Genomic DNA, 24,268 nt, shown 5'->3' on the forward strand with positions numbered 1-24,268 from the left:
CTCTCACTCTTAAACTCCCTCTATCCCTCTTTACAACCCCAACTCAGTCTCAGAAGATGTGTGTCTAACATGAGTCTGGTCCTGCTCGAGGTGTCTGCCTGTTAAAAGGAAGTTTGTCTTTGTCGCTGTAACTTGCTAAATGCTGACGTGCCAGACTCCAGCTGCAACAACTAATACTATCCGTCTCATCACTATCATCTCTCTCTCTTCATCTCCCTCTATCCCTCTCTCCAACACAGTCTCAGCAGATGTGTGTCTAACATGAGTCTGGTCCTGCTGGAGGTTTCTGCCTGTTAAAGCAAGTTTGTCCTTGCCACTGTAACTTGCTAAATGCTGCAAAGTGCTCTGCTCATGGTGGATTAAGATGAGATCAGACTGAATCCTGTCTGTAAGAGGGGACTGGATCCTCTCCTGTCTTGATGTTGGGTCTTTGTTAATAATAGAACATAGAGTACAGTCTAGACCTGCTCTGCTTGGACAGAGTCCTCAGATAAAATTTGTTGAGACTCTGCGCTATTTAAATAAAGATTATATATACTGTAATTCTCATGTGACTTTCTGAACGAGCAGTTCAGAGCAGACTGCAGTCTCCTCCTGGGACTACTCCAACACACGTCTGCCTCACAACTTGAAACTTTTTGTTTGATAGCGATAACTGCTGTTAACACAAGAATACACAGAAGCATGACAATAAACAGATCTGGAGTTATAACGGTCAGATCTAACGTTCTCTAATGATGGGAAGTGATATTGTGACTGTTATGTTTTTCGCATTCAACCTCTTCCTTTTTTCTCTCCTCCCTTCATTTTGCAAACACAGCTGTTTTGATTTGAGTCTGGATTATGAGTTAAAACTTCCACATATTTGGTGACTGAATCAGATTTTGTAAAATATGACGCAATCACATGTTGCAATCACCTCCCCTTTCATGTGAATGTGCTCAGAGAGGCTGAGGATTGATTCATCGGGTTGATAATCAATCAATCTTTATATATATAGTCTGATCTCATCTTAATCCACCATGAGCAGAGCACTTTGCAGCATTTAGCAAGCTACAGTGGCAAGGACAAACTTCCTTTAACAGGCAGAAACCTCCAGCAGGACCAGACTCATGTTAGACACACATCTGCTGAGACTGAGTTGGAGAGAGGGATAGAGGGAGATGAAGAGAGAGAGAGATGATAGTGGTGAGACGGATAGTATTAGTTGTAGCAGCTGGAGTCTGGCACGTCCACAGCCGCAGGAACCTACGAGACCAGGGAGGTCAGGGACTCCAGAAAGGTCTATGGTTAGTAACTTTAATGGGACAGGAAGAGTTACAGTAATTGATAGGGGGGAGAGGGAGAGATAGGATCCCAGTGTGTCAGTTCCCCTAGCAGTCAAAGCCTATAGCAGCTGGTCCAAGCCTGAGCAAGCTCTAACTATAAGCTTTATCAAACAGGAAATATTGAAGCCTACTCTTTAAAGTAGAGAGGGTGTCTGCAGAAAGCTTGAGCCGAACCAGACTCATTGTAAAGAAGAGCAGTGACATGCAGAATTATCTCTGCTCCTAGAAAACGACAGTGGGAGTACGGCTCAAAGATATTGTACCTTTTTGATAGATCTATCCCGGAGAACATGTTGAAGGCACAGAAAAGCCTTTCCTTATCCTCCATTTGAACCACTCATTAAAAACGATGCACCATGACGCCACCATGGTGTTTTAAGGAGGACTTTACGCCTACTCAGAGCTAGGTGTAAGATGTGAGTTGTAACTTGTGCTTATGTTGGAACTTCCCCAGCTGGTGCAACCCAGTGCTGCTGTGTGGGACTACTTTGCAAGATGTTATCTCAAAGATTGATTTCCTGATTGTAATGAAAACTAATAAAACAGGCCTGAAGAAGAGGACCAGTAGTTATCTGTTGATGTGAATCCACACACATTTTAAAGCTGATTCACCCCCTGACTGATTTGAATGCATGAATAAACAACATGGGATTAAACTCATATAAAATACTTACTTACTACTTGCTTATAATTCATTCAAAACAGCTTCAATAGTTCCTTCTCGTCAGCTCAGAGGTCACTGCACACACGACCTCTGTGGTGCAACATGACTGTTTTCAGTTTGCACATCATGAGGCAATTTCCTGTGCTGGATATTGTACTTCCTTAATCTCACTGCACTTGATTCATCCACATCCTGTTTGGTTAGCACTCAGCTTCACCGTGAGACGGAGCAGATGCTCGCTTTGGACGTGTTCTGTCGGTTTGCATGTCGAGAAGTGAGTCAAACAGTAATTCCCATGATACAGTCTGTTTCATGCTTTCATGCGTTTTAAAGACATGACATGAATCTTGCTGTGCTTTCACTTGGATCATGAGATGCTCTGTGCTGTGGCTTTACTTCCCTTTAAAACACACATCAATGAGACTTTCTGCTATTGTTCCAAAACTAGAAAAGAACAAAGCTTATGTCCCAAATCCTGTTTTTTCCTTTAACTCAACTCCGCATATTGCATGCATTCAGCCCAAAGTGCTTCACAAAAAACATACAAATGGAAAGACAGAAAACAAAAGCAATAGGTGAAATGATACAAGTCAAAAACAAGATAGAGGGGGGCGCTGGTGGCCTAGCGGTCTAAGCGCCCCACATACAGAGGCTATAGTCCTCGTCGCAGGGGTTGCTGGTTCGATTCCCGGCCGGTCAACCATTTCCTGCATGTCGTCCCCCACTCTCTGCTCCCCACATTTCCTGTCTCTCTTCAGCTGTCCTCTCAAATAAAGGCAAAAAAGGCCAAAAATATAACTTTAAAAAAAAAAAAAAAAAAAAACAAGATAGAGGAAAGTGATATGAAATACTTAAAAATAAAATCATTACAATAGAATCAATAGAATAAAATCTGATAAATACCAGAAAAATAGAATAAATAATTGCAATAAAATAAATAAAATAAAATCAGATAAAAACAAGAAAAATAAAATAAATCATTACAATAAAATCAATAAAATAAAATAAGTTAAATATAAAATAATAATAATAATAATAAAGATAAAATAAATAAAATAAGATCAGATAATTACCAGAAATAAGAATATATTTTTCCAGATAATTCAATCAATAAAATAAAATCAATTAAATATAAAAAAAATAATAGAATAATGTAAATAATAATAAAAAAAGATTAGATAAATACTGGAAAAATAAAATAAAATCATTGCAATTCAATCAATAAAATACAATCAGCTAAATACCAGAAAAAAACATGAAATAATTGCAATAAAATAATTTATTTTAAATCAGATAAAAGCCAGCAAAATAAAACAAAATAACAACGAATAAGATGAAATGAGAAAATAAATAAAAATGATGCTAAAACAATTGTTAGAATGGTAATAATGCAGCCTAGAGCTACAAATAAATGACTCCAAATTAAAAGCCTGAATAAAAATGTATCTTAAGTCTGAAGTTATCTTTTAAAAACACCCAGAGAGTTGCATTATGTGATGAATTACTAAATATAACACTAGTTGACAGTTACATGGTAGCTTTGCCTGAGTGCACCTGCATTTGCGTTCATATGTGTGTGTGTGTGGGTGTGTGTGTGTCTTTTCCCCTCACCTGGAGAACCAGCAGAAACAGGAAGTAGGCGTTAGCGATCCTCTGGAATTGCTCAAACAGGTTAAGAGGTAGAAAGGTGAAGAAGTTGTACTTGGAGGTGTTGATGGCGTTCGTCTGGATCGAGTATAAAAGAGAGGGAGAACAGATAGAAAAGAGAATAAAAATAAAAAAGGGATTAACAGTGAAATTCACTTTAAGGTTGTACACAGGGTCAATTTTTCTAAATCAAGTCTTGCTGAGTTTTACAAAGAGGTATTGTCTGAGGGCTCCTCAGACAATATCCTTAAATAACTGACTGTCCTCATGTCTTATGTCTTCAGTTTGTTGTAGCTTTATCAACCTTCTGTAAAAAAAATCCCCACATGTTGTCCTGTGATGAATTCTTGATGCAGATGTTTGTCATCATGGCTGTGAGATCTGGTGGGAGGTATTCGGTCTGCACCAGGTGGGTCTTATCAGGTCTGACCAGCCCAAAACTGACTCCCATGTGACTTCACCTCTGAAGGTCTTTACTAACAAAACCACCCACAGACTGGATGTGTTTACACACCAGAAGGGGAAAGGAGAGTTTGTACTTATTTGTAAAGATCTGTTTTGGTTGGGACAAATCTTTTTGGACATTTAGTTTCCTTTTTTTAGTCTCAGACGATTCCTAACTTCATTTTGTTGATCTTAATTTGTTATCTAAAGAAGGAAAACTGACATATTGCTTAAGTTATATTTTATGAAGAGGCTTTTCTTCTTAACATTTCATCATGTCCTGATTATCCTCTGAAGGAGGAGTAACCAAAAAGGTTATTTTGCACACTTTATTTTCCTTTTTGAATAAGTGTCCTCTAACTTTAGTTGAAGTCCCGTCTCCGGACAGCAGCAGGACACACCCGAGGAGGAGTTGTCTTTGTAAATATTTGCATTGACCACACAGAGTACTCAACTGTTGTTTAAAATGTGCGTGGGCTGCATCTGCTGAACAGTTTGCCCTCTCATATAGGAGACAGATTTAAAAAAAAGAAAGAAGCACTTACTGCATATTTAAAGGAGAGGTTGTACTCGCGGTCATTGGCTCGTAGTTTCCTCTCCAGCTCTGGTTTGGACGACAGAGAAAGATGATACATGAGTGTGTTAGCATGTGCTGATGCCATTTCATTTGTGTAAAGTTATTACATTACAAAATCCCATAAAAAAGGTGAGTGAGGTGAATGTTATAATTTCGCATTGATGTGTCTGCATCGTCACAGCTTGCATGCTAAAATTAGCATTTAGTTTGCAGACTCAACATCCTGACTGCAGACGAATAGGTGTCCAGAACATTTGCATAAAATCAACACTTCATAAAAATTCTACACTAGGGATGTCAAAAATTAATCGAGTATTGATTAATTGATTGTTAAGAACTTACTCAAACAAATTGGTTTTGTTTCAATGTTATATCACGTGGAACAAACTTCATGTGTTCTTATATTTGGTTCAGCTATCAGGGAGGTGTTTTAAGTTTAAAGCATGTTTGGATGTGAATCAGCTGACTGAAGGTGTTGCCCACAGCGGATACGCTCAGCTGGGGGCTGAGGCTGAGTGACAGGTCTCCACGAGCGCTTTTTTTCTCTACTGCTGGACTGATTATGACTCAGTTGCACTCCCAGCTGACACCTGACTGCGTTCACATGCTTATTTTTCTCAATAAGAACGAGTAGACAGAAAACTGGACACTGTGAGTCTGAAATATGTTTCTGTTCAGTTCTCTTGTTGAAGTCTGAGCCTTCACTTTTATGACTGTATGTCCACAGAGATTATGAGCCTGCTCCACATGTTGATATTCAGCGTGTTTAACATTTTGAACACCTCAATACGATTCGTAGCTATACAATACTGTCAGTTATATACATTATTTCATGAAGGGAAATTTGATTCAGAGGAAAAACCATTTTGCATTGTTTTTGACATGGATAACATTTAAGTTTTTTTAATGATTAATTGATAATTGATCGTTAACATTTCCAAAGATCTATCACAGAAAATACTTGAAATTTACATCCCTAGTTCAGAGGTTTGGATGTTTTTCTAAGAGTGTGAAACAATCAGAAAAGAATATCTTAGTGTTCACTTTTAATGCTTTGTGTTTTTTAACGAGGCTCTTAATTGTTCTCTCTTGCTCATGGCAGCTTCAGCTGAAAAATGTGACTGACGATCTGACTGATTAATGAAAATTGAGACAGCCTTGAAGGGATAACAAAATATATTTCCTAAAATGTAATTCCTTTTTTAGTGTTTTGTTTATTTGAACAAATGTTTGAGCTGTTTTGCCACACATATTATGGATTCTCAGGTGTGAGCTTGCTTTGTTAGGGAGTAATATGTATCAGTTTATACTCTAAGATTAACTCTAATTTAATTCATGCTGACAGGTCTCAGTATAGATAACAATAGTGTGAATAGAATATATATTAAAGACCTGACACTAACAGTATGCAGTGTGAGTCACGCAGGTGGCTTTTAATCTTCTGCATGCTCCAAACATTTCAAAACCACTTAATCTATGTGTGTGCACTCACATGCAAGAGGTCATCCCATGAATTCTAAGCGTTTTGAATCATTGGACATTTTTTTACCATTGTTTTGAATTCACAGTGGATCTATTTTTGAGAATATATAGTCAACATGCGACAGGAATAGTGGAGCACTGCAATTGTGGAGCTTTACATCACACTGTATGACCCTCCTCTGTTAATGGGAGTGGCTCTGTTGTCATTAACACCAAGCATCTTATCAGAGCTCTAATAATAACTTTATCAAACCTAATAATCTAACTTAATCACATTATGAATTTAAGAACTGAACGGCTGATAAAAAGCTCCACAGCTGCTCCTGAAGAGATCTTGTAGCTACACCGTTTACAACTTACCTCTCTCTTTCTTCCTGACACAGTCCATGCCGAAGAACGACATCTTCTTCTCTTCCTCCTCCTGCTATCTATCCATCATACTGATCTGTGGGAGAGGAGAGAAAAGCTCTTTAACAAAAGTATAAACCTGAGTCACAGAATTTCCTATTTTCCTCTCCATGAAAATTAACACACCCTCAAACCCCGAAGTGTCTGAGAACGAGACATGGACGTTCTCCTGGAAACTGAGGGTTTGAACCTCTCTGCTGGTAAAGTGAGAATGACCGAGTACCCGCCAGCTGCCATCAGGACATTTTCCAGACTGTGCTCTATGAGGTAATCATTCTCCAGGCTTTCTTAGGTTAAAGCAGGATTCAGCTGCCCACTTCAGCTGCTCTTTAAAACATACATTTAATGTCTGAGGGGAAAGTTTTCACACCCAGTACAGAAGGTGAAAACTTTATAAATAGGGAATGAAAAGATCAGTTTTACCCTTTGGATCTCATAAATAACACACTTTGGATTTCCTACATGACGTTGCTTGAGAGATTAAAAACACTAAATTGTTATATTTTATGTTTCTCTCTTGTATTACACATTTTCTTTCACATTTTTTTTGTCTGTACGGTTGCATCTGCTCTTAATTTGTTCATCTATTGCATTAAAGGTGACATATCATGCAAAATGGACTTTTTAATGGTTCTCTACCTGAAATATGTTTCCCTGGCATGTCTACAAACCCCCCGAGAATGAAAAGAATCCATTCTGCCCCTGTTCTGATTTCTCCTCCTTTCTGTAAATGTGTGCTGAAACGAGCCGTTTCAGACTTCAGTGTTTTTGTTACGTCACAACAATATCCGGTCTGTCACGGAGTCAGAGCTCGGAGCTTGTTCAGCCCATAGACTGTATAAAATAATACTGAACCCCCCCTCCGTTTTTCATTACCTGCACACATGTGTGCTAACAAGGAGCTTAGGAGGGAGGCATGCTAGTTGTAGGCTGTCTTAATAAACACAAAGGTCGGTTTTACTCCCCACGTCTGCAGATTTGAAGATCTAGTGGATGATTTTTATTTGTCATAGATAAGTGCTAGTGCTAGTTAGCATAGCTACATAGCTACATGTTCATAGCTGTAGCTGTGTACCAAGACACACGTCGACAAACTGACAAATATAACAACAAGAAACTCTGAATCTGTGACCAATGGTTCAGAAAGGTCCTGCTGCCTTTCTGGCAGAGGTCGGTTTTACTCCCCACGTCTGCAGATTTGAAGATCTAGTGGATGATTTTTATTTATCATGGATAAGTGCTAGCGCTAGTTAGCATAGCCACATAGCTACATGTTCGTAGCTGTGTACCAAGACACACGTCGACATACTGACAAATAAAACAACAAGAAACACTAAATCTGTGACCAATGGTTCAGAAAGGTCCTGCTGCAGGCGCCTCTCCGTCAGGATCAGATTCTGGATCAGATTCAGAGGGTTGAAGTAACGCGGGTCTGTGAGCAGCCGTGTATATTCAGCCAACATGTAAACATTAGATCAACGTGCTGGAGAGCCGAGGGCACATCCACTTCCTGAGGGGGCGTGGTCAGAGAGAAAACAGACTGTTCTGAGGAGGACTGAAGAAGAGGGTTTTTCAGGCAGACCAAAATCTGATTTCAAAGTGTTTTATTGAGCATAAACTTTAAAGACATGTTTTGGGGACCTCTTGGACCAATATATATTGATGAAAAAAGCGTGATATGTCACCTTTAACTTTTGCTGTTGCTGTTGTTTGGTCCTTCAAGGGCCTGTGTCCACCAACTGCATCCTTTTGCACTGGAAGCACCCACAACCTCAATTTCAAAATGTGTAACCCCAGTGCTTGCTTTTTTTAGGTAATGAAAGTTGTCTCTTGGCACTTCCACTTCCCTGACCTTAAAGTCTGTTTCAAGGGCTGTCAAAGTATAGCGTCCAAATTCCCCCAAATCTGTCTCCGATCCGCCACAGCACCAGATCTGATAGATTTCTATTCTAGTCAATGTGTTAACTTCCACTGGATCCAGCTGCGTCAAGACCGACGCATCAATCTCAACAGAGCAGATGGAGCGGGACAGGAAGTCAGGCACCAAAACAAAATGAAAACATCTGGTTAATTTTCAGAATAAAACACTCTGTGTTATCACCAGATCATATTTCACTTAACTACAACAACAAACCGTCATGATGAGCGGAGCCAGGCCTGGAGTCAACAGGTCAGAGGTTTTCAGAGGACCAGAAAGACAACATGGATGAGGAGAGGAGGAGGAGGAGAATCCTTGATTCAGTGATTAACGCAGGAAAACCTTGGTCACATGACTCCAGCTGTCTGGCGGCCCTGCTCTGTGCTGTGCTCTGAAAACACAGCCAGTGGGTGTTAACGGACGAGAGAGCACAGAGTTGGACAGGACAAAGATCTGGTGGAAGTCCGATGTAAGGGTATTGACAATAAACGTCTTTTTAAAAGAGTGAAATACTGATATTGTTACCACTGTTGGAGGGAAGAAGAAGAAGTAGCAGCAGCAGATGAAGACTCAGTAACCAGCTAGCTAGTCTGCAGGAAAGTCTATTGATGGCTGCATAAGTTCACCGCCATCATCCAGCTGATTTCATCATGGCAGAAAGAGTATGACAGAAGAGGGGAATGTAATAAGTGTTCACTGAAGAACTGTCGAGGAATAGAAGAGGAGGGGTAGACCTGTTTAAGCGTTCTCTGTGTTCACTTTTCTCGACTACATCTGTATTTATTTTTACTTGTGAGTGAGACACAGAGAGTTGTGCTTTCACTTCTCCTTTCCCTCCTGTTTCCCCAGGTTTGCATCAGCTCTTGGGCCTCTTGATGTTTTTCCCATGTAGGGCAGAGTGAGTCAGAGGGAGGCTCCCCTCTCTCAGGCCAGACACCCATCCACTCATTCAGATATCTGCTCCCTCTGACAGAGACAATCAGGAGTCCTGTCTCTGGTTCCAGCTGAGTGATGGTGAGAGGGAGAAGTGGCTGTTGGTATGCAGCTTGTAGTTGCATTTCCGCTACAGACATACATATCAGGCCATGGATCATCTGCTACACCGTGTCCTGTACCATGACGCTGAAGTGCAGAATCCTCTTACAAAGATCATGCAAGTAGATATATGAAGAACCCCAAGACATGACTCCTGTAATGTGGTTCAAAGGGGTACGGACCAATATCCAGTCATTACCCAGTGGGCGCTACAGATAGTGACTAATTAACTAGCCCATTTATTAGTCCATTAATTAGTCCCTTTCATACTAGGGATGTAACAATGGCAGAAAATCAAATTCAGACACACACATCCCTCAGTGGATGCTGGATCAAAAACAATGAATCATCAATCAATCTTGATTTGTATAGAGCCAAATCACAACAAACAGTATCTGAAGACTCTGGTCAGAGTCTGGTCAAACAGAGCAGGTCTAGACCGTACTCTCTGTTCTATTATTAACAAAGACCCAACATCAAGACAGGATAAGATCCAGTCCCATCTTACAGACAGGACTCAGTCTGATCTCATCTTAATCCACCATGAGCAGAGCACTTTGCAGCATTTAGCAAGTTACAGTGGCAAGGACAAACTTCCTTTAACAGGCAGAAACCTCCAGCAGGACCAGACTCATGTTAGACACACATCAGCTGAGACTGAGTTGGGGTTGGAAGGAGGGATAGAGGAGAAGAAGAGAGAGAGAGGTGATAGTGGTGAGACAGATAGTAGTAGTTGTAGCAGCTGTAGTCTGGCACGTCCACAGCAGCAGGCCGTGTATGGCAGCGACTCAAAGGAACCTACGAGACAAGGGAGCTCAGAGACTCCAGAAAGGTCTAGGACAAACTTCCTTTAACAGGCAGAAACCTCCAGCAGGACCAGACTCAGGTTAGACACACATCTGCTGAGACCGAGTTGGGGTTGGAAAGAGGGATAGAGGGAGATGAAAAGAGAGAGATGAAAGTGATGAGACGGATAGCAGTAGTTATAGCAGCTGTAGTCTGGCACGTCCACAGCAGCAGGCCGTGTATGGCAGCGACTAATGAAATTAGTCCCTTGCATACAAGGGATGTAACAATTAATGGCAGGAAATCAAATTCAGAAATGCACATCCCTCAGTGGATGCTGGATCACAAACAATCAAGCATTATGGAAAAGAAACCAAAGATCTGCACCTCAGGAAGCTCCTGTTTAAGAGTTTACTTATCTAGCTGAGATGGATGCACTGCTTAACGTCCATCCCAAGGTAAAGGACACATTGGAGTATGTAGGTTATGTGAATACACTGCAAGGGTTCAAGTTAAATCCACATCACAATTAAAAACTCAAGAGCACAACAAGGGCAAAAGGACAGCTTTTAAATGGGGTCACCTGAGGATCATGTGAATCCACTATCAGTGTTTTAGTAAGAAAGAAACTCTGTGAATGTTTACTTATGGCTTAATGTGATCCTGAATATAACAAGATGGAAAAAATGGACAACAACCCAACAGACGTTAAAAATAATCCCACCAGAGAGAAGAGTAATGAGGTGCCAATGTGGACATAAAGGATGGAAAAATGTGTGTGTGTGTGTGTGTGTGCCCTCAGTCAATGTTGAGGATTCCCGGACAGGAAGCAGAAGCTTTTGACATGCCGCCCCTCAGCCTCGGTTGCCAAGTTGACGTCAGCGTTTGACCTATAAATACCCACCAGATGTGTTTGTCAAGGAATGTATGTGTGTGTGTTTTAACATGAATGCCTTGGCCCTGAAAACACACACACATACACAAACTGTATGACACATGGGCAACAGAGAGTGTTTTGCCTGGATCATTGTTTTCATGTGTTTTGTAAATCCTCTGGGGTTTTTGGTTCCAGTCTTGTGTTCGCATCCTCGTGAAAATATATTTAAAGATCTCTAAAGAGTAAACACTCGCTCATAACAGCCCACTTTATGACAAAGTTCCTTCATAAAAACTCTTAAACAAATGATCCCTTCATTCATTCAGTGTAAAAACTCCACTAAATCCACCACTCTGATTATTTCACAGCCAGTCTCATGAAAAAGTGACATTAAATTCTCCACAAGTCCTCCGCCTGAATGTCTGACAGAGTTGTGTGGACTGTTAAATGCTGGAGTGGTGTTTTTAAATAGAGATAGACCGATATGGTTTTTTCAGGGTTACCGATTATTAGTAGTCAAGGAGGCCGATAACCGATGTTTGGAGCCGATATTCATTTGCAGTAAAAAAGGAGAAATACTGGCGTCAAAATTTTGAATAATACAAACTCCAACACTTAACTTTGTTTAAATGCCTTTAAGCATGTGTTTATTAAACAGCTTTTCAGATCACTTATCTTTGTTTTATGGGGATATTTCATTGATTTTGAAGTGGAGTTGTCTGAGTGTTAAATCACTAGTAATTGCAGGGGCCGTAACAGATGCTGCTCAGCTCGTCCCCTGTGATGAGAAACTGCAGGAGAATTGGAACGCAACTTAGGCTACGGTTTCTGCAGACGGTGTCATTTCTGCCACGTGATTTAGGGAATTTTGCGCCAAAATAACTCAGTTTTAAATTGATCTCTTATCAGCTGTTGGATTTTAAAAAAAGGCTGATGCCGATATATGTCAAAATGCCGAATATTGGCGCCGATAATCGGTTTATCCCTAGTTTTTAATTTGAACTTTTTGCTTATTTTTTCAGAAACACTGACTTTCGATGTGTCAATGACACCACAGAGGTAAAACTGTCTCTCAGTCTCATGTGTCAAGAGGATGGGGAGATCATCACAGCTCTCAAGTGAAGTGAAAATCATGTTAGAGGGGCATCATTCCTGCATAAAGGTGCTTTTCGACCACAGGAAGTTTCCCCAGGAACTAGGAACCTTTTTATATTTTTTTAATACATATATTTAATTTTTTGGCCTTTTTGCCTTTTTTTTATTGTATAGGACAACTGAAGAGAAACAGGAAATGTGGGGAGTAGAGAGTGGGGGAAGACGTGCAGGAAATGTTGGGAATCGAGCCGGCGACTCCTGCGACGAGGACTGTAGCCTCTGTATGTGGGGTGCTTAGACCACTAGGCCACCAGCGCCCCAGAAACCTGGAACCTTTTAAAGAAATATGCATGTTTCGACAGCAGGAACCAGGGTCTAAATGTAGTTCTTAGGTGGTTGATCCCCCCTGAAAAGCCCTTGCTTTGGAGGCAGCACTTTCCAAAGATCCAGGAACTTTATTAAATTCTAAAATGCACAGGAAGCCAGTGGATAGAAGCAAGGACAGGGGGGGGGGGTGATGTTGTCTGTTAAAACCAGTTAGAAGCCTAGCTGCTGCATTCTGGACCAGTTGGAGGCAAGAGAGTAGATAAGATTAGATAAGAACTAAATCATCGGTCTAAGTATAAACCAGCCTTAACATTAACACTAGTAATGTTTAAAGCCGAGAAATAAATACTTCAGATTTTTAACAACATGATAAATTTAAAATAAGAGCCATTAAGTAATCGTGGAGTTCATAACTGGATGAGTCACTTATTTGTTCCAATAACTGAAAATGTGTCAGTTATCAGAAAAGAAATTCAGATGAAGTGTTGAAGCCACAGTGGAAAAAACATGAGTGGGAATCAGAACAGTGTGTGGTTTACGTTAGACCTCCCTCACCGACTAACCCAAGGATGTCCTACTTCTCTCTCTCTCACACACGCACACACTCGGCTTCCTCTGAAACCTTTTACTTCTTTAAGTGGCTCCAAACAGTGGAATTAAAACTATTCCAGGCAGACAAAGGTGTGTAACAGTACCTGAGTGTCACAGTCACCTGTGACTGGATCAGCAGGTCAAAGGTCACACACATGAATGAGTGTCCTGTCCGATTAGTGATCTCTGGTTTCTCCACTGAACAGAGCTCTTTTCTCAAAACTGACCGCTCGTTTGCAGGCGAAGAAAGAAGCTCCTTCTGTGTGTGTGTGTGTGTGTGTGTGTGTGTGTGTGTGCATTCATAATGTGCTGAATAGCTAAATGAGAAAAGAGATCTTTTGTATTTGTTTGCTGAAAAGGGTTTCCTATTTTCTCACTACAATAAAAGCTTAAACAACAGTTAGATTCATCATGGATGCAGACAGGGGCGTCGCCAGACCCCCTTTACTGGGGGGGCACGTGCCTCAGTATAAATGAGCTGTGCCCCAGTATCAGGGGCGGACTGGCCATTAGAAGTAAAGGAAAAGACTTTAGGCGCAGTTGTTAATGTGTTGCATCCACCGCAGTGTTTCCCATACATTCATTAATTCCTAAACAAGTGAAGTCCCACTATCCCCAGCACTGCTTTGGGTTAAAAAGAAACATCATTATACTGTCAGGGGATCAGCTAACAAGTTTTTACTGATATGGCAGCCCTTTCTGAGTCGTGTTGATGTTTTAGGCTCTGATAATTTTGTGGATGAGTAACCTTTCATGTCAATGTAAGCAATAAGAGGCATATGAAAATGGAAGGACCCTTGAGATGCCCCTTTGGCTCATGCGGCTTCTCCCCTCTTTTGTGTGTTTCAGTGCTTGTGTATGCCCTAGATAATAGTGTACTGTTTTAACCCATAACATTTCACTTTCTTAACTTTGGTATTTATTTCAATTTCCATCCATCCATCCATCCATTATCTTGACCGCTTATCCCATTAGGGGTCACGGGGGGCTGGAGCCTATCCCAGCTGGCTTTGGGCGGAAGGCAGGGTACACCCTGGACAGGTCGCCAACCCATCACAGGGCTAACATAGAGAGACAGACAACCATTCACGCACACACTCACATCTACGGGCAATTTAGAGTGACCAATTAACCTGGTGAGCATGTTTTTGGACTGTGGGAGGAAGCCGGAGAACCCGGTGAGAACCCACGCATGCACGGGGAGAACATGCAAACTCCACACAGAAAGGCACCTGCCCAGCACCTGCCCAGCCGGGGATTCGAACCAGGAACCTTCTAGCTATGAGGCACCAGTGCTACCCACTGCACCACCGTGCAGCCCTTATTATTTATTATTTCAATTTATGTATTGTATTTCATATTATTTATTTTATTATTATTATTTATTCATTTGTTTTTATTTCATTCCATTGTAATGTTTTGATATTAAGTTGTATTCCCTCTTAATGTTACCATGGGTGGGGGTGGTGGGGGATTCTATTAATCAGTATATGTCATCACTGTACATTATTATTATTATTGTATTGAAATATTCATAAATAAACTTTGTTTAAAAAAAAAAAGAAACATCATTAAATTCACAATGGTTTGAAAGCTTTCCCTGGTTATAATATTCTGTAAATAGAGATGCAGCTTTTTGTTTCTCATGTAGGATGTTTGGTAAACACATGAAACATGACACTGGTTTCACTAACTGGAAAAAAGCTCTGGATCTCTTTAGAGGACACGAGAAAACACCTGCCCATAAAAAGTGTGTGTGTGTGTGTGTGTGTGTGTGTGTGTGTGTGTGTGTGTGTGTGTGTGTGTGTGTGTGTGTGTGTGTGTGTGTGTGTGTGTGTGTGTGTGAGGAAGGAGAAATAGTAGGGGGCCTGTGCCCCAGTAGAGCTTTATGCCCAGTAACGCCCCTGGATGCAGATCATTGTAATCATTCAAGCTGCTTGAATATTCAGAATTGCATCAGACTATTTTTGCTTGGCAGTTTGATGAAGATATATCATTTAAATGATTATGGGAGAGAAACCTTTCATTAAGAAACCAAACTAATCACTGAGCTTTATCAAGTCTATTCAAAAATCCCCCGTCAGACTGCACGCTGATGAACTCTCATGCCTACACAGGAGACAATAACACCCCTCATTGGCTTTTCATTTGCATTCCTGTTCGTACACAGAGGGTGAATAAAGTTTATATGCAACATGCTTTTTATGTGGGCTTAAGATATGCTGATGTTTAACTATTCAAACTTTGCACAGAGGTAGCTGCAATTATTTTATCTTTGGAGCAAAAATGCTTTCCTGCTTTCCCTTTTCAAATATGACTGTGAGCTTTGGGTTTTGGATGGTCCAAAGGTGTGTAGAGACACTAAATGGACGATTATGATGAGGTTATTTCTATTTTCTAGAGTCTTAAAGATGAAACAGTTATCCGGTTGACTGATTGTCAGAGTGTCAGAACTTGTAAGAGTTTAAGCTCTTGTTTAAAACTTCATTAGGCTGAATTCTGGGTAATTTAGAATAAAAATAGGCAGAAAACATGCTTCCCAAAGCAACACATAGTCGTGGGTTTGAACTCAACTCAGAGTGAATATCACATAGATTTAGCTGGAGCTGGAACAAGACATTAGAGAACCTGAGAGTGAGGTATGATACAGTAAGGATTTAAATGTTCTCCAGAGGAGATGACAGACAGAAATGCTAACAACGGACTTCCACTAGATCCGTGTCCAGTCCATCTCTGTTTCTAAGTTTTGCATATCTGATTCTGAGGGCTCTTGCGTGCAGGATCAGAGACGAGCTGCAAATTAACAGAGCGGATCCAGTGGAAGTTAAAACATTGACTAGAATAGAAACCTATCAGATCCAGTGCTGAGACGGATCGGAGACAGACTGGACATGGATCTGGTGGAATTTGTCCGTGAGAGTCAAACATAGTTAAGATTAAATGGTTAACCATCATTAACAGATTTATCTAATCTCTCTTGAAACACCCTGAAGTTCAGTTCCTTCATGACTAACTTTCTAAATAGTCCTGCGTCCAAACTTCTTATCAAAGCTCCCAGCAGACAGACACGGCCCTCCCTGCAGGGAGGAAAAGAAAACACCTCTGCTCTCATAATGTGCGACACTTAAAATCCAGCGGGTAGAGATATGAGACGTAGCATAAAAGTCTCCGCAGGGCAGCGATCACACAATGAGCTGCAGTAAAGATAAGCCGGTGAGCTCAGCTGCTGTGTTTCAGCATGTTCAGCTCTGTGTGTGTGTGTGTGTGTTCAGAGTGACAGCAAACAGAGCCGTGGGTAAATGAGGTCTATGTCTAAGGAGTGGCGTAGACTTTTTAGAAGTTTCTAAACTGAAGAGGCCCATGGACATGAAAGTCTTCTGTTTCAAAGTGTCCCTTTGCAACATACGAACAGAACACGCAGACTGACTGAGACACAAGAAACTGTGTTTCTCTTCACGTATTTTTGTCTATTCTTGGAGTAAGTTTGCTTCTTGAGTCCCTGTAGTCAATCTTTGTCTTCGTTCTGTGTCACCTTGCAGTAGTTTTATCTATCTCTGCTGTATTTTTACTCTTGCTTTAGTCATTCTGGGTCTCTGATGTTATAATTTTGTGTCTCCTTGTCTGAGATGTATGTGTCTTTGTGATTTTTCTTTAAATTTGCTAGTGATGGGGCGCTGGTGGCCTAGCGGTCTAAGCGCCCCAAATACAGAGGCTACAGTCCTCGTCGCAGGGGTCGCTGGTTCGATTCCCGGCCGGTCAACCATTTCCTGCATGTCTTCCCCCGCTCTCCACTCCCCACATTTCCTGTCTATCTTCAGCTATCCTATCCAATAAAGGCAAAAAGGCCGAAAAAATATAACTTTAAAATTTATTTTTTGCTAGTGATTAAACTTCTCTCTGAGGTCTATTTCCTTTCTTGGTGTTCATTTTAAGATTAGTCAATAGTCAACTCCCCCCTCCAGCCACCATACATGCTCCCTATCATGGCTCACCCTTCAGGCTTCCTTAATTCCCACAGAGTTAGGAAGATCTGCTTTCAGTCTCTAAACTCCAGATACTTGGAATTTGCTACAGAAAAACTTGAAGCTGAAAACACTAAAACCACTAAGACAATTCAGAGTTTAATTTCTGATTGAATTGATTTTATTTGTTTTACTTAAACCCCTTGCTGTTTTTTTCTGTTTTAATGATTGTTTTTAAGTATTTTACTGTCAAATTTGAGCCCTTACACCACTTATGAACTACATGTTCTATTCTTGTTTTAATGTGCTCTAGTGTTGTCTGCACATCAGCACCATTACAAATGAGGGTTCTCCATCAGTGTGTTTTCAGAGGATTTAAATAAATAAATAAATAATGATGATTTTTCATCCCTTTTTTTAATCATTTTTATATATTCAATTTATATATTTCTTCAACTTTTGTCATCCATTTGCCTTTCATGAGGCACTTTCAGTCATTTCGTTGTCATATTTTTTGTGCTCTTTATAACCTCTCCTTTTCTGGTCATCAGTGTCTTCCTGTTCCTTTTTAAATAATAATAATAATACCTAAGTTTTATATAGCGCTTTTCAAGAACTCAAAGACGCTTTACAAGAGAGACAATAAATAAATACAATAGAGACATATAAGACAAGCAGACGACAAGGGAAGAGGTGGAATAATTAATGTGTGGGGAATGCCTGTTTGAAAAGGTAAGTTTTTAACTGTTTCTTAAATGAATGAAGTGAGTCAGAAGCACGGATGTGTGGGGGGAGAGAGTTCCAGAGGGTGGGGGCGGCTATGGCAAAGGCCCGGTCCCCCAAGGTTTGGTGCTTGGATTTAGTAATGGGAGTGGGGAGGTTGGAGTCAGAGGATCGGAGGCAGCGGGAGGGGTGGTAGTACTGGAGAAGGTCAGTGAGGTATTGGGGGGCCAGGTTATTGAGGGATTTGTACATAGTGAGCAGGATCTTGAAATGGATGCGCTGTTTTACGGGGAGCCAGTGGAGCTGTTGAAGGACAGGGGTGATGTGGTCTCTGGAGCGGGAGTGGGTGAGTAGCCGGGCGGCAGAGTTCTGTACGTATTGTAGTTTTTGTAGATGGGAGGAGGGAAGACCATACAGGAGGCTATTACAGTAGTCGAGTCGTGAGGATATAAAAGCATGAATTAGGGTTTCAGCAGCGGATTTGGAGAGAGTGGGACGGAGGCGGGCGATGTTGGGGAGGTGAAAGAAGGCAGTTTTGGTGATGTGACGGATGTGGGGTTGGAAGGAGAGAGTCTGATCGAAGATGACGCCAAGGTTTTTGATCTGAGGGGAGGGGGTGACTGAGTGACTGTCTATGGAGAGCTTGAAGTCCTGGGCGGAGGGATTTGGGGCCGATGATAATGATTTCAGATTTGTTACTATTGAGTTTTAGAAAATTGGTGGTCATCCATGATTTTATTGCAGATAGGCAGGTGGTGAGGGTGGAAACAGTGGCAGCGCTGATTGTTTTGGTGGAAAGGTAGAGTTGGGTGTCGTTGGCGTAACAGTGAAATTGGAGTCCATGATGGCGAACGATGTGACCAAGGGGTAGGATGTACAGAATGAAAAGGAGGGGACCAGTTAAGGTAATTTAAAATCTCTGCAGGTCCTGTTTTTGTCCTAGAAGTATCCACTGATTGTTTTGTCTAACTTAATGTTATTCATGTCATTTTGTGATAATTTTAATGTAATTGGTTTTTTTTATTTGTCATCATTTAAGAAGTGATATTTGTCTCCAAGTTGTTGCTTTTTGTACCCTGATGGTGTGGTCTATTTTGTGATCACTTGTGATGTTTCCAAGTGTCTTCATGGTCACTATTTGTCTCTTTCCAAACATATCAATGTATCTTTTACTGTCACACTGATCAGAAGTTTGATGGCCTTCTCCGTCCTTTTAGAATGAATCCTTAAATCTGAAGTCCTGGTTTGGTCTAAGGAGTGCAGAACATTCCAAAAAGCACCCGCCGACGTCTTTCTGCTGCAACTCTCTCGACAGGTACTTCTCTTATCAGACTGCTGGCTAATAATAGCAGGTGAACTTCACTGTACTTTGCATGATGCTTTGACTGCAAGCAATAAAATCACCTTTAAAGGTGACATATCATGCAAAATGGACTTTTTAATGGTTCTCTACCTGAAATATGTGTCCCTGGCATGTCTACAAACCCCCCGAGAATGAAAAAAATCCATTCTGCCCCTGTTCTGATTTCTCCACCTTTCTGTAAATGTGTGTGAAACGAGCCGTTTCAGACTTCAGTGTTTTTGTTACGTAACAACAATATCCGGTCTGTCACGGAGTCAGAGCTCGGAGCTTGTTCAGCCCATAGACTGTATAAAATACAACTCAACTTCTCCGTTTTTCATTCCCTGCACACATGTGTGCTAACAAGGAGCTTAGGAGGGAGGCATGCTAGTTGTAGGCTGTCTTAATAAACACAAAGGTCAGTTTTACTCCCCACATCTGCAGATTCGAGGATCTAGTGGATGATTTTTATTTATCATGGAAAAGTGCTAGCGCTAGTTAGCATAGCTATATAGCTACATGTCGTAGCTGTAGCTGTGTACCAAGACACACATCTACATACTGACAAATAAAACAACAAGAAACACTAAATCTGTGACCAATCCTTCAGAAAAGGTCCTGCTGCCTTTCTGGCAGAGGTCGGTTTTACTCCCCAGGCCTGCAGATTTGAAGATCTAGTGGATGATTTTCACTTATGGATAAGTGCTAGCGCTAGTTAGCATAGCCACATAGCTACATGTTCGTAGCTGTGTACCAAGACACACGTCGACATACTGATAAATAAAACAACAAGAAACACTAAATCTGTGACCAATCCTTCAGAAAGGTCCTGCTACAGGCGCCTCTCCGTCAGGATCATATTCTGGATCAGATTCAGAGGGTTGAAGTAACGTGATCTCTGAGCAGCCGTATATATTCAGCCAACATGTAAACATTAGATCAACGTGCTGGAGAGCCGAGGCACGTCCACTTCCTGAGGGGGCGTGGTCAGAGAGAAAACAGACTGTTCTGAGGAGGACTGAAGAAGAGGGCTTTTCAGGCAGACCAAAATCTGATTTCAAAGTGTTTTTTTGAGCATAAACTTTAAAGACATGTTTTGGGAACCTCTTAGACCAATATATATTGATGAAAAAAGCGTGATATGTCACCTTTAAAAAACAAACAAAAACACAACAGTGGAGTGCATTTGTGCTTCTCCTGCTCGTCTTACAGCACGCGACACTGAAGATAGTTGGATTTCTAACTTTAATGTTATGTTGCACCCTGGAAAACTGTGGTTGGGGCACCTAGTGGTTTAAGCTTGCACCCCATGTACAGAAGGTAAACTCCTTGTTGGAGCCATTCCCCCATCATTGCTCCCCATGTTTTCTATCAATGAAGGCAAAAAGTCCCTAAAAACATCACTTAAAAAAAAGAGAATACTGTGATTGCCAAATTTTACAGTCTAAACACAAAGCAGTCCATTAATCAAGAGATACAGAACAAATGATCAGCCATGAGAACACTTAGTGGCAGCTCCAGAGGGAACAAAGACATGTTTTTTTGGGGTTTGGCTGCATACTGTTTTGTTCCTAGAAGCTTCAGAAGAGCGGCCAACGTAACTATTACCACCTCAAGAGGGAAGGGAGGGGAGGAAATGAACACGGCAGCACAAAAAACAAAAGTCAAATGACAACTGGATGAAAGGCTGAGAGGTCAAAGATAACTATTCAGGTTCTTCCAACGAACTCTGTGTGATGACAAATTCAGATAATGTCCCTTTCAATTTATGACCCTGATTGTTTCACCTTATCTGTGTTCACATTTCTGCACAGAAATCTGTTTCGGTGACTCAACAAAAGCAGGAAGTGGCAGTGATGGCCACTTCTCTCTAATTGCCCGTAAGTGCAGCTTCTGTTGAAAAAACAGGGCCGGCATGGCATTCAAAAGAGGAAACAGGGGATCAACTCAGACACAAACGAAAAAGTGCACAGCTACAGATGTGGTTACAAATTAAAAATCAGGAGTGTGTCTTCAGAAAAGTGAAGCAGAGAGAACTCAGAACAAGGAGAACAGGGTGATACAAGTGTGTTCAGAGGAAATGTGAAGACGGGGCGTTGGTTTGGCTTTGTGGTTAAGTCGTGAGCCATGGTTTGATTTCAACTGGCAACCTCTTTTCTCGCATGTCACTCCCCACTCTCTCCCCCAGTTTCCTGCTCTATCTATGGTCCTGTCCTCTTAGAATAAATGTGGAAAAGCCAGAAAAAATAAAATTAAAAATATACTCTTAGGATGTGGGTAGAGGAGGAGCACGGAGACAACTTCTGCTGTGCATTTCGAACATGTTCAATTTTCACCGACAACTTAACACTGAATAATCGTGATGCATTCACTGCACTGTGGAAAACAAAATTCATTCTTTTTCCTTATTTCCTTTCTTTTTCTTTACTTTTTATTTATTTATTTACCTCTTTATTTCTTGAACTCTATTTCTCTACTTCCTTATTTCCTTATGTATTTATTGTGGTGCCTTGGTTCACAGTATCCTGTAACCTCTTGAGTCTTCTGCCTCCTTCTTCCACCACAGATCCACAATGGACAGAAAAGGATAAAAACACCTTGAACTGTCCCACCAGGCCCAAGAATCACCTTGCTTTACCACTGTGGGAAACAACATCACTCTGACAGTATCCCTTAGTAATCTTAAGGAGTGCACTACTCAAAACAATACTCTATGAACTGATACACAGAATATAATTTGATATATCTTTGTCATTAACTTAAATCAAATTATGCAAATGATAAGAATCTAGGCCGGGCGGGTGCCTTTCTGTGTGGAGTTTGCATGTTCTCCCCGGGTTCTCTCCAGGTTCTCCGGCTTCCTCCCACAATCCAAAAACATGCTCACCAGGTTGATTGGTCACTCTAAATTGCCCGTAGGTGTGAGTGTGTGCGTGAATGGTTGTCTGTCTCTCTGTGTTAGCCCTGTGATAGGTTGGCGACCTGTCCAGGGTGTAAAAGATAGAGATTTCATACAACAGGTATGGCAGACCATTTATTTAAAATATTGGCCACAAAAAAGGCTGACCAGATTTAGCCAGATTATTACAATTAAAGGAGTGGATTCTTTTGGGCGCCGGTGGCCTAGTAGTCTAAGCGCCCCACGTATTGAGGTTATAGTCCTCGTCACAGAGGTCGCCGGTTCAACTCCCAGCCAGTCGACCATTTGCTGCAAGTCTTCCCCCACTCTCTACTCCCCACGTTTCCTGTCTCTCTTCAGCTGTCCTGTCAGTACAGGCGAAAAAGCCCAAAAATATAACTTACAAAATAAATAAATAAGCTATCCACAATCATATTATACAAGTTATTGTGACCCAAGACAATTTAGTCAGATCCTACCTTAGTAAATATGTTGAAACAACCTTTACAAGTTAAGTTGGACCAAACATTGCAAATAAGTAATGGTAACGTCAATACTTTATGTTCACTCAACATATTTACAATTAGTTGGTTCAACAAAATTGTGTCTCGCTACATGAAAGCATTTTAATGAAGTGGAAATTCTTTCATTTTCTTAACAAATTATTTCTTTGAGTGTACTTACTCTTCACACAGGTTGAGGTAAAGTTCACTTTGTGTTTCCCCCTGTGGGTTTGGCTGGGATTTTTAAAGCACACGTCTTCTGAGACTATAAAGAAAATATGTATCTAGGTCAGGTACGAGTACAGGACACAGTCAAACTTTCACTCCGCAGAGCCGTTTGGCATTCCAGCTGCCCACAGCCCAACCACAGATCAACTGAAACTTACTTCATATCCTTTACCGTGGAAGTCTTTCATATTTGAGCTGTTGTAGAAAACCTATTGCTGCTTTAATAAAAGTGACCTGTGTAGATAATGCTGTTGTTGTGAGTTCAGAGAGGTTCCAGAGTGGGTTTTAGGGTAGTAGGATTGCACAGGAGTCAAAGGCGTGATGCGACCTGACACAGATTTAACCCACACTTATGATGTAGCAGGAATCCAGAGCTGCTCATGCAAGTTGACATGTTTCAAACTTTGCACAAATGAGTCAACTTTTAAAAAACGTACGAGAACAAGGAGAGAGGTTTAGAGGAAAGAAGCAGACATAACCAGAGTTTCTGCTGAGTTCAGTTGGAGGCTGAGCTGAGCAATAACACGCAGATAGGATCAGTGAGTCTGTTTCTGACTAAAGTTAGCTTACAGCAGCAGTGCGTTGGATGTTTGGGGTGAATTAACTCAAACCAGACATTGAAAGAGAGATCTGCCTCAGGTTGCCTCCTGATGAAGTGAAGACGTGCTCATCGAAGACATGTTTTAAAAAGCTGTGAGAATGATATATGAAGTATTTCTGAAGAGTCATTATGCAGAAAAATGCAGAAGTTCAAACAGTCACATTTTTTGTATGATATTACTTATTGTTCCGGCTTGAGTCAACACACATACATATCTGGGGTTTTCCAGTGCTTGTTGCTTATTAAAACCTACACATCCACCTTGAGGTGCGGTTGCAAGGCCACTATTTTATCACACATGAGCAATCAGCAGTCACTATACATCCACTGACTTCAAGGTCAAACACAAAGAGCCGTCTAGCTCCTCTAGGGAATAAGTAACACAGTATGTCTTAATGACCCGTCATCACCTCAACTCTTACTGTGTATCACTGCAGTTCTTTGAGTCCCTGATGAAAGGATGAAACAAAAACTGCCTTTCTTTATGTTTCCTGCAGTAAAGACTCAGTGAGTGATGCTTTTGACAGTGAAAAGGAAGCAAGCTGAGATTTTTCATTGGAAAGCGCTACCTTCACACGTACAAGACGAGATAATCTAACATCAGACTTCCTGCTCTGTGCAGGACCGCCGTATAGCTGGAGTCCAGTGACCGAGGTTTTCCTGCGGTAATGGCTGAATAAAGGATAATCCTCCTCCTCTCCTCCTCTCCTCATCCATGTTGTCTTTCTGGTCCTCTGAAAACCTCTGACCTGTTGACTCCAGGCCTGGCTCCGCTCATCATGACGGTTTGTTGTTGTAGTTAAGTGAAATACCATCTGGTGATAACACAGA

General features: G+C 41.1%; 1 protein-coding gene across 2 annotated transcripts in view; it reads right to left on the reverse strand.

Annotated features, from left to right (window-relative positions):
* The window catches only part of LOC117819545 (phospholipid-transporting ATPase ID-like), a 67,038-nt gene that overhangs the window by 35,762 nt on the left and 7,008 nt on the right, over nt 1-24,268 (reverse strand). The window contains exons 1-4 of one of the 2 annotated variants that reach the window (XM_034692971.1): nt 6,677-6,688; nt 6,503-6,587; nt 4,629-4,687; nt 3,604-3,717 (exon numbers count right to left, since the gene is read on the reverse strand). In XM_034692971.1, coding sequence (XP_034548862.1) covers nt 3,604-3,717; nt 4,629-4,687; nt 6,503-6,545 — 216 coding nt within the window. In that variant the 5' untranslated portion in view covers nt 6,546-6,587; nt 6,677-6,688. Of the gene's footprint in view, nt 1-3,603; nt 3,718-4,628; nt 4,688-6,502; nt 6,588-6,676; nt 6,689-24,268 lie in introns of those variants that run through there. The other variant, XM_034692970.1, reaches the window with a different exon arrangement.

The sequence above is a fragment of the Notolabrus celidotus genome, chromosome 9, assembly GCF_009762535.1.
Source record: "Notolabrus celidotus isolate fNotCel1 chromosome 9, fNotCel1.pri, whole genome shotgun sequence".
Classification (NCBI taxonomy): Eukaryota; Metazoa; Chordata; class Actinopteri; order Labriformes; family Labridae; genus Notolabrus; species Notolabrus celidotus.